Source organism: Brienomyrus brachyistius, chromosome 20, assembly GCF_023856365.1.
Source record: "Brienomyrus brachyistius isolate T26 chromosome 20, BBRACH_0.4, whole genome shotgun sequence".
NCBI lineage: Eukaryota > Metazoa > Chordata > Actinopteri > Osteoglossiformes > Mormyridae > Brienomyrus > Brienomyrus brachyistius.
In genome coordinates this window covers 17101185-17112311 of record NC_064552.1, presented here as the reverse complement: position 1 = coordinate 17112311, position 11127 = coordinate 17101185, and the positions used below count along the sequence as shown (strand labels likewise).

Genomic DNA, 11127 nt, shown 5'->3' with positions numbered 1-11127 from the left:
TCTTTCACCAGCAAAAACAACTCTGCCTTTCTTGACTCATATGACGTGGGCACGCAGACCTCGCTCTCACAAAATGTTATAATGCTTTTGTATCGAATAAATGTAGTTCTAGGTTAAACAACAACGAATAAGATCTACCTGCTCAATCATGTCTACACCCACCTGGACCAGCGGGTGAGCACTGTGAGAGTCATGTTCTTTGACTTTTCCAGTAAATTCAATACCATCAGGCCAACTCTCCTTGGTGAGAAACTGACAGGGATGCAGGTGGATGCCTCTCTAGTGTCCTGGATTGTGGACTACCTGACAGAAAAACCACAATATGTGCGTCTTAAATGCTTTGTGTCTAACATTCTGAGGGATATCCAACATGGATTTAGGAGAGATAGATCTTATTTAATCTACTTGAGTTCTTCGAGGAAGCTAAAAGAGAAATTGATCACAAAAAGGCCTACGATGTGATCTACTTAGATTTCCAGAAGGCCTTTGATGTTGTCCCCCACAAACGGCTCTTGCTTAAGCTCAAAACTGCAGTTAAAATATATAGTCAAAAAGGCTAATAGGGTGTTAGGTTACATCTCTAGGTGTGTGGAGTTTAAGTCAAGGGAGGTGATGCTATGATTATACAATTCCTTGGTAAGACCCCACCTACATAATTGTGTGCAAGTTTGGTCGCCACCTTAACCTTAAAACCTTAAAAATGACATTGCTGCCTTGGTAAGGGTGCAATGCAGGGCTACAAAAATGATTCCTGGTCTTAGAGAAATGTCTTATGAGGAGAGATTAATTGAGCTGAATCTGTTCAGCCTCACGCAAAGGAGAGTAAGGGGGCACATGATCCAGGTGTATAAGATTCTAACAGGCCTGGATGCTGTTCAGCTAAATGGTTACTTTAATATTAGTTTAAATACTAGAACTCATGGCCGTAGGTGGAAATTAACAGGAGAACATTTTAAACTGAATTTGAGAAAACACTTCTTTACATAGCGTGTAGTTAGAGTATGGAATAGTCTTCCTGTTCGAGTAGTGCAGGCTAAAACCCTGGGTTCTTTTAATTTAGAGCTTTTAACAACTTTGAGCTATTAGTTAAGTTCTCCCCAAATGAGCTTAATGGGCCGAAAGACCTCCTCTCGTTTGTAAATTTCTTACAACTGCACAGAACCCTGCCATCACTCCAAAGCATTTCTGATGATTCTGTGGTGGTTGGATGCATCGGTGGTGGCGATGAGATGGAGTACCGGGCTGCGGTGGATTCCTTTGTTACGTCGTCCGAGCAGAGTCATCTGCAGCTGAACGTGACAAAGAGAAAGGAAATGATTGTGGACTTTAGGAGGACCAGAAAACCAGTGACCCCTGTTTCAATCCTGGGGGTTGATGTGGATATAGTGGAGGACTACAAATACCTCAGAGTACACGTCGACAATAAACTGGGCTGGGTTAAAAACACAACGTCACTGTACAAAAAGGACTTCTATTTTCTGATGAGGCTGAGGTCCTTTAACATCTGTCAGGCAATGCTCAGGATTTTCTATGAGTGTGTTGTGGCCAGTGCCAGACTCTACGCTGTTGCATGCTGGGGCAGCAGGCTGAGGGTAGCAGATGCCAACAGACTCAACAAACTGATTCGCAAGGCCAGTAACATTGTGGGGATGGAGTTGGACTCTCTTAAGGTGGTGTCGGAGAGGTGATTGTCCAAGCTAAGGACAATGCTGGACAATTTCTCCCACCTACTCCATGACGTGCTGGCCAGTCACAGGAGCACGTTCAGTGTGAGGCTAAGATTACCCAAAATGCACCACTGAATGACACAGGAAACCATTCCTGCCTGTGGCTATCTGTCTGTACAGTGCCTCCACATAAGCGCAAGTATTACACTACACTGCATTACAATATACACCTGAATTCAACCCCATGTATAGTTAATTTCTGTAATATATTAGAACATTGTTTGTATATTGTTTATATATTTATATATAATACATAATATATATAGTATATATAGTAATATATACAGTATATTGTTTGTATACTGAGTTCTTTGTACTTTTAGAGCCATTCGTAATTTGGTATTGTAATATTTGTAATATAATTATTAGGATAATGCTTGTATATTGTTCATATAATATATAACATATTTATATAATAAATTGTTTGTATATTTAGTTCCTTGTATTAGAGCCATTTGTAATTTTGGTATTGTAAAATTTGTATTATTTGTTATTGGTATTTTTTTACTGTCCGGGAGCAACTGTATCCACATAATTTCCTCAGAGATCAATAAAGTATTCTGAATCTGAATTACCTAAAAAGAAATATTTGGTGTAATACCAAGGATCAAGGGGGGTTGGAGGTCTTGTATTACGTAACTCTTAATAGAACATTTGAAATTAATTGGATGATTTAATTCTTAAAGAACAAAGCATATGGAAGACGTTTCCTCAATTTTCATTCAGTAAAGTTGGTGGAATTTAATTTCTTTTGAACTGTAATTACCCCGTTAGGGTAATGACCCCATTAAGTCATTATGAACATGGTCCTGTCCTAGTGGGTCACTTATTTGCGTTTTAACCACTGGTCCATATATTGCCATGGCATGTAGCCATAGACTTAAGTAAAGTGATAATATGTATGCAAATACAGCTATGATTTTTTTCAAAATCATGTTTTGTCATGATTTTGAATAAAAAGCCTACATATGTGTCAAAAACAACATTGTGATATTGTGATTTAGGAGGGCATTTTCATTGTTAGTAAGCTTTAAGCGCAAAAACCGCCTATTTTGCTGTTATACGTGCTTGACACACAAACTGACATCTAAATTCACAAACCACGAGTAACAAAATACCACTATTTACTGATGAACGTTACTGCACTGCAGAGATAAATTCAAATCCTTTTGACCACGGCAAAGATAGTTTGCCGTTAGCTGCAATGGCTGTCTATTTTTCCGGGTGTTCGAGGGAAAGTACTTGGATTGGTTTGTAAGATCACGTGATTACGGCTTGACGTCGAAATGCGTCCTTTTAGTTCCCAATATCCTTTTCGGTCTTTCTCTTTCCGGCTCCAAGCAAAATGTCGAAGAGGGGTGAGTAGCGGGGTGCTTAAAAGTGAATCTTGCAACATCCTTTAATTATAAGTCTTGTAAAACAAACACATAATTTGTGGAAGTATGGTACTTTCTCTTCTTTTCACAAGTCTCGATATTTCGCTGATGTTAATAGCTTTATGTGCCGCAATAAAACATCCGATGTGGAAGCCATGTTGGTTTACTCCGCTAAAGAGTTCAGTGTCTTTCACGTGTACGTATTAACAGTGTAGTCAGATCAGTCTCTTCTTCTGTGGAAAATAACTGCTTCTGTTATGAGAAAATGCCTTTTGGATTTAATTCTATGAACATTTAGGAATGGGTGAATGCGTTTGCAACGTGAGACTGTAGGGCACAACTAATACTGTGAATTTTAAGACTAAGGCTAGTATTAAGCAAAAACGTCGCGAATGATGACATGTTAGTAAATAAACCGCATTTCGTATTGTAACTTCACATCAGAGAGTCAGTTTAAGAGTAGCGAGATTACGTTGATGTTGAATTTAATGCCGGTGTTTAATATAATTAAATATACACTCAAATACTTAAATGTATGTGTACTGCTGATGTTGACTTTGAACTACTCCGCTGGACGCCTGTTATCGCTCACTTGTAATTATTTTTGTCAGATGCTTTTTTTGTGCAGTTCGGTGTTCTTGACCAGGAAATATGCATTGAATAGGTCATGCATTTGAAAGTTTAGCCAAGATTGGCCTTAAAATGCTGGCAACTTATGCCCTGCTTAGGATTGCAGCCATGGAGTGGCTACACAAGTGGTCTAGATTGTATAGTGTATTTGGGCCCTGAAACACACCTGAAGCTTATGTTGTTTTATGATGCTCTTCAGGACGTGGTGGTTCATCAGGTGCAAAGTTCCGCATCTCACTGGGCCTCCCAGTAGGAGCTGTTATCAACTGTGCTGATAACACGGGTAAGTGGAGCCTAAGTTCTCAACAAAATATATTTAAAGCATTATTGTTTACATTTATTTATTTAGCAAATGCTTTCGTCCTAAGAGACGTACAGCTGAGAACATGGATAGTCTGTCCTTGAAGCGATTGGGGGTTCAGAGGCCTGGTGGTGAAATTGGTCTACTAACCCAGGATTTGAACTGTCAACCTTCCGATCTCAAACACAGATCCTTGGGCTAGTCAGTCACACACTCACCAGACCATACCCTTGTCTACTAATAGGCAACACAAAGACCAGAAATCATGTTTTTTCTAAAAGCATGGTTCAGTAATTGTGTAATACCCACTTCTGTTCCAACACTTGTGTTGTCTGCAGTTGTCTGATGTCATTTTTCTCCAGCATGAGGGAGGCAGTTGTAATGAGAATGGATTGCATCCCCTGTTGCTCATAATGCTGGGGTATATGTAGGCTTTTTATTCACATGATGCCAAATTTGTTGCTGTTTTCCTGTTATCCTGTGGTTTTGAGCCACTCTGTATCGGAAAGTACTGCTGTAGCTCAACCCAAATGTTCTTAGAAGTCGCTCAGAACATTTTCTTTTTTTTGTATCATATGTGTTTGCTGGAGGAAGGCTTTAGGCTTGTTCACCCAACTGTAATGGCCTTTGTAATTCCTATATTCAAGTATATAACGCTTATGAAATTGGATTTTTGATTATAGTAGTAGTTTTGCATAAACACTCAATTATGCACTTAAGTAGAAAAACGGTTAAAAGTGTATGGTTCAAAGGTATATGAGGCACCTGTAATATCGTTTTAAAGACTGCGTTTCTTGCTTGTCTAAATGCCTTCCTAAGGATTGCATTTCCTATTCCCTTATCTTTCCTTTTCCAGGTGCGAAGAATCTTTATATCATCTCTGTGAAGGGAATCAAGGGACGACTCAACCGGCTTCCAGCTGCGGGGGTGGGAGACATGGTGATGGCTACGGTCAAAAAAGGAAAACCAGAGCTGAGGAAGAAGGGTCAGTAGTTTATCCCTTTTTGTGAACCTGATTATTGCATCCAAATTTTAGATATAAGCTGTTTGGTTCTCATTAGCTGTGTTGGCTTGTGCTCTACCGGCTATAATTGAGGTGTGTCTTCTGCTTCTGTTACTCCTCCACCACACATTTGCAGTCTCTATAACTGCTCATTGGTGTTCATTACAATAACAGTAGCCAGAAGTCTGCTTGGTACCACTTTACAATATGGCTCCCTTCTGCCACTTGGAAATGGTAGTAACTCATTAATGAAAACTGTTATAACTTAATTGTCTATTAATTTACAAAGCGTTACATCCAAATAAACCTGATTATAAACCATTCGTAAACTCTTTATGTAGGTAGTCTTATTGTAAAGTGGTACCATCTGCTTTGCTTGAATTACCCCTGTTTTACAAATAAATATTTTTCATTTGTATATACTGTTGTGTAATTGTGTGTTGCTTGAATTTTGGGCTGAGTTTATTTCGACATTGATATACATGAGCTTATTCTTGCAGCTTTTCTGTGAGAGAAATGGAATCTAGCTACAATTGGGGAAGAAGCGTTTGGTCTTAAGTTGATTACAGATGTTTTGCTAGAGTGATTCCTAAATAGATGCCTCATTTTCTCTCCTAGTGCATCCTGCTGTTGTGATACGGCAACGAAAATCTTACCGAAGAAAGGATGGGGTGTTCCTGTACTTTGAAGATAATGCTGGAGTCATAGTGAACAATAAAGGAGAGATGAAAGGTTAGAAATTCTCCGATTAGTTTAAAATACATTAAAGAATTCCTCGCTTTTTGCATACTAAAATCTTTAGGCATAGTGCCCAATGTAGATAATCCCATATAAATTTTCATTGTCACTCAAACTGGTCTTCGCGTTTTTGTGTGTGTGTACATGTAAAGTGCTAAATCTTCACATCAATGGGTAAAAAATTAATGCTTGGGCTGCGACAGATATTAGTTTGTATTTCCTTCGTTTTATTGAATGGACGATAATTTTATGGAATGCATGTTCGAATTTGTGTCTTGCGTGTTTGACCGTTCTTCACGTTGTCAGAAGTACTAGTTGAACATAGTGCAACTAATGTACCCATAGCTGTCAATGGTCAGGCTGGTCGCCATGAACACCTGCAGTATAATATAATTGTAGCACAATGTGACAAGTGGGTAATGTGTGCATGTGAGCCCCCAGCTGTGCAAGAGAAATGTCATTTAATCTTAAGACTGTACCAGTTGTGATGTCCTGTATGTTCTGGTGGGCAGCTTTGAAATCAACATGACAAAAACGTAATGAATGCCATGTTTGTATTGTGTCTTTTTATAGTAAACTTCACTCACGGTTTACGATACTTGCACAGTTCAGTTTAGTCGCATTACTATTTGGTTTTTGTAATTTGGGATTGTACCGCTATGCTAATCTGCTGGCTTTGGTAGAGGTCTTGTTAAAATGAATAGCATCTTTAATAGTTTCACCTATATTGCCTCTATATTGATGATTTTGTGGTGTGGTTGTAAGGAATGCTAGTTTGTTTGGCAGTATGAAGATGAGCACTAATCAATGGAACCTTTGATTAGTAAGTTACTAATGGTAGTCTTAATGTGATTCTTATGGTGGTTTTCAAGAGTTTTTTTTTTTTATTATTATTTTTGTGTGTGCTGCTGTTAGTCTGTAGAACTTGAGTAGCCACAAGTAAGCTGCTGAAATACAGCATAAGTTTCTAAATGCTGAAATGTACTAATTCAGATTTATGGGGAATCTGTGGTTAGGGATTGAACATGGTTTTATTTCTGGGTTACTTTACAGGCGAAGTTGCATTGCAGTGCATTTTTGAAAAATGATACCCTGTCTGATTTATTTGTTTCTTCCTCTCTCTTTAGGTTCAGCCATCACGGGACCTGTAGCCAAGGAGTGTGCTGACCTTTGGCCCCGAATTGCCTCCAATGCTGGCAGCATTGCATAATTAGAGTATTTTTTCCTGGACAGTCTAAGATTCCAATAAAAAGCACCTGTTACTTTCAACGCATTCTCCCCTTTGGCCTACTGTCTTGAGTTTACATTTTCCAATGCTACCTTAAGGTGTGATCACACTAGCCTGAGAAAATATTTGCCTCGTTTAGTTTGATTCGCGACAGGCAGAAAATTTGCTTCCAGTAGCGTGGTGAAGTTGTGGCCTGTTTTCACTCGTATAAATGAACATTGATTTGTGATTCTGTTGCTGAGCTCAGCCAGTGTGGAAGGTTTTTCACCCCTCAGCTTCACAGAAGTGTATGGAGGAGAATATTTTATCTGCATTATGGTGGTTTTTTTGTTTAACCTTGGAGACCACCGGAAATTGCTACAAGAAATCACCGCTGCATTTGTTCCTTTATACCGCTAATATGTACTTATGTACCAGTTATTTCATTCCGCTTAACATATTGCTAAGTAGCTTGTTTCTTTTCGTACCATGTGGTATTTTCAAAAGCAACAGTATATTCATTGATGAAGATATGGCGTTAAACCCAAAAATATGATATGCTGTATTGTCCGGTTACACACATTTTCAGTCGAGCCTGCAAAGATGGTGGATGGTTCATGCTAGTGTGATTGCTCTAAGGTACTCTTGGGCTTTATAAGTGAACAGTTACCAAATGCTTCAACATGCTTTTAAGATATTCTTTATCTAACTTTTTTTTATTTTTTAATAGCATTCAGTAAATATAGCCTCAGTACTAATACATCTATCCAGCCAACCTCTAACACCTGACGCTGAGAAGCTTTGCAAAGGGCCCTGGAGCTTGTCTCAGGTGTGGTAGGAGTTTACTGTAAATGGGATGCCAGTGTGTCACACAGTGCACTTACAGTCATTCTTTTGGGAATGAAGACACTGGATAGCCTGTGTGCCTTTAGGTCACAGGTGAAAACATGCTTGACATGCTGACTGCCAAGAATATACAGCAGGGGTATGTGATGCCACAGTAGCACCCACTGCTAATGCATCTATTCTCTGGCCACATCTGGTTCATCTCGGCCAGCAGCGGGTACATGACTAAGGCACAGTCTGGACTGAATATGATAAAATCTGTACAGCCCAGTTCATAAGTAATCTGATCAGGTTTTGGGTAATAGATTGGATATATTCTTGGAAATGGCTTGTTCAAAAGAAAAAAATGAAATCAGATTAGATCATGTAATGCAGTCTTGGTTTTGATCTGGATCAAACCATTTGTGTTTGTTAAATAGGATATGGAAAAAAAATAGAATTACCCTGAAAAACTTAAAAATTGTTGAAAAAATTAAACGTTTGTATCGTAGTATACAGTATACATTAATTTATATTTGGCACTTGAACCGTAATAAAGTAGACATGACTTCAGCAAGGCCCTTAACCCCCATCCCCAAATGCTGCAGCAGGTGGCTCCCCCGTGTGGACAGCTTGCTCTCACCTACAGAGCAAGCTTGGGGGGGGGGGAAGCATAAAAAGAATATCCCTGTAGGAATCAATAAATTATCAGTTTAAAAAAACAATTCACCTATCATCAGTACAAAATCTCAATGAGAAATACTGGATTGGATGCTTTACACATATCCACCTGGAATACACCCTTCTCCTGGGCCCAGAAAAAGTTTTGGAAAACTTTGGAAATCCCATATTTTGCTATCCGGCCTACAAGTGACTTCTTCTTAAAGGAGAAACCAAAAGGCAGGGCATAGGTACAAATCACTCTTACCCAACTACAGCAGGTTTTGTACATTCAATGGACACCCTTCAATTCTCTCCTACCAAACTAGTGGTGGCAATATATAATTCCTGCCACTCTAAATCCCCTGAGAGAGGCTGAATAAGGTAACTGAGTAATTCATCTTTTCAGACACTCACCCAGTTAGCTGATGTGCTTTGCCTTGTGTCCAGTTAAATCGCTCATGCCCAAAGGCATGTTCACCATACCAAATAGAAACCCACGCGCTGCTGGAGGGTGTTAGGTGCCATTATGCCTCAATAGTAGTTGCGTTTAATTCTACTCAAGGCAGAAATGACTAGTAGTGGGTTGATGAAGTTTCATGGGGCTTTTGAGACGCTCCACATATTTTCCAGAATGTGTTTCTCAGTTTTGACCCTCATTTCAAACACAGGGAGACGCCCAGTGGGTTTTGGTGATGCTTTGAACAATCTGAGAATGAGGTCTCTGCATTTACATTAAATGAATAATGTGGCTGGTATGGCAGCGGGGTCCGATTGTGTTAGCATGAATATAGTATTAAAAATATGAAGTATTTCTTTTGGTTTATTTATATGTATTTTATAGTTTTTATGTCTTTTCTATAAACTATTATGATGGGTCTTGTGCCTGTAGCTTCTGAAATAGGCTCCAGACCCCCCGCAACCCTGAATAAAACAAATGGGTACAGAAAATGGATTGAAGGATAGATGTGTTATAGCTGTATGGCAGATGTTTAGAGCAATCCAATCATAGCCAGTAAAATAATGATAAATAATATGAATATAATAATATACATTTATTCATTTGGCAGATGGTTTTATGAAATGGAGCACTGTCTCCACCTGCTGGCCAATTTATTAAAGCATTCAAAATACTGCATTTTGCAAGGGCTGAAATATAAATGAAATCTGATGATTTTTCTATGAGTCAAATGGCAGCAAAGAGAAAGGCAATTAAAAACATTGACTCAGTTGAAGGGAAGGGTGACAATTCTTTGATGGTTTTAAGAGATATAAGAATATTTCAGCTGAATTCGTCAAGGTGGGCCTTGAACATATATGCACAGTGGCCGTAGTACCCCACTATTCATCATTGAATTCAGGTGTTCCAATCACTTACATAGCCACAGGTGTATAAAATCTAGGCATGCAGATTGCTTCTACAAACATTTGAGAAAGAATGGGTCAGTGAATTCAAACGTGGTACCATGAAAGGATGCCACCTGTGCAATAAGTCCATTAGTGAAACTTCCTCACTACTGAATATCCCACAGTGAACTGTTACTTGTATTACAACAAAGTGGAAGCAACTGGGAACAGCAACTCAGCACCACCCTGCACCACCATGCCACATTCTAGATGTTGTTTTGAAAATGTATAAATATTCCCCAGGGACCTAACAGTCTGTGTTGTATTCTCTAGCTGAATACAACCTTGGTCAGTGGGTTGAATATTGCCCCTTTTGGTATAACGCACTTCCGTTTTGAAAATTGCATCACATTAAGAAAATGCAACACAGGAGTGTCAAAGGTATGCCTGATCCCTGCACATTTTTGGGTTTCCCCTCATTTAACACAAATGACTAAGTCCTTGCAACTCCTTGTGATAATTATCATCACACAGCTCCTGAACTGAATCATTTGTAGTAGAATAAGGAAATAACTAAGCTACACAGGGCTCTGGTCCTCCAGGACTCGAGTTTGACACCCCTGCATTAAGACAACACAACACATAACATATTTAATCATTAGTTTATTAAGTTTTTTGTCTTGATGTTTTTGTATCTTCATATTTTTCTGTTGTGTTCAATGTTAATGTTAAATGTTAATGTTGACGTGTTCTGGGATTTCAAGGCCACTGGATTATTGTAGCTCCAGGCCAAGCGAGGCATTGAACAGGACTGTAACAGGCACCCAACGAGCACCGAAACCATGAATACACACAGTGGAAACCCAAGGTGGTCAGATGCCGAATTGCAAGGTACACACATGGTGGGAGAGTTGTAAAAGCTAAGAACATGCGAGGATTGGACAGGGTACACAAAGAACACACATGCCACAATCGAGAAGGCAACTATAACCATAACAACAATACAAAGGCTATTTACAATTACAGACAGGGGCTATTTACATTGCCCGCGAGCATGCCAGCATATGCTGACCCGCGCCAGGGCTCCAACGTGTAGGTCAGAAAGAATACTCATTCATTGACTACACATTCCATTTATATGACAATTTACAGAATCTTTCCCCGCCAATTTGGTGGCTACTTATATTCGTTTGTGTATGTTTTAATGTCCATGTTTGAATGTCATTTATATTATTTGTATTTTTTAAATGTTAATATATTTATTTCTCTCTTGTAGTATGACATTTTCTGTGACATAAGAGTAAGAACTTTGA

At 39.0% G+C, this 11127-nt stretch overlaps 1 protein-coding gene across 1 annotated transcript; it reads left to right on the top strand.

Moving 5' to 3' along the window:
* Positions 1-2940: 2940 nt before the first annotated feature.
* On the top strand, positions 2941-7044 carry rpl23 (ribosomal protein L23). Its single transcript, XM_048986966.1, has 5 exons — positions 2941-3085; positions 3933-4016; positions 4891-5019; positions 5656-5769; positions 6903-7044. The coding sequence occupies exons 1-5, from the start codon at positions 3073-3075 to the stop codon at positions 6983-6985; spliced, it is 423 nt and encodes a 140-aa protein (XP_048842923.1). The 5' UTR covers positions 2941-3072; the 3' UTR covers positions 6986-7044.
* Positions 7045-11127: the final 4083 nt, after the last annotated feature.

Excerpts from the sequence above, each read along its gene's own strand:
- rpl23 (XM_048986966.1), top strand. Across the intron at positions 5,020-5,655 it reads ACCAGAGCTGAGGAAGAAGG|TGCATCCTGCTGTTGTGATA; the intron begins GTCAGTAGTTTA and ends TTTCTCTCCTAG. Across the intron at positions 5,770-6,902 it reads CAATAAAGGAGAGATGAAAG|GTTCAGCCATCACGGGACCT; the intron begins GTTAGAAATTCT and ends CTCTCTCTTTAG.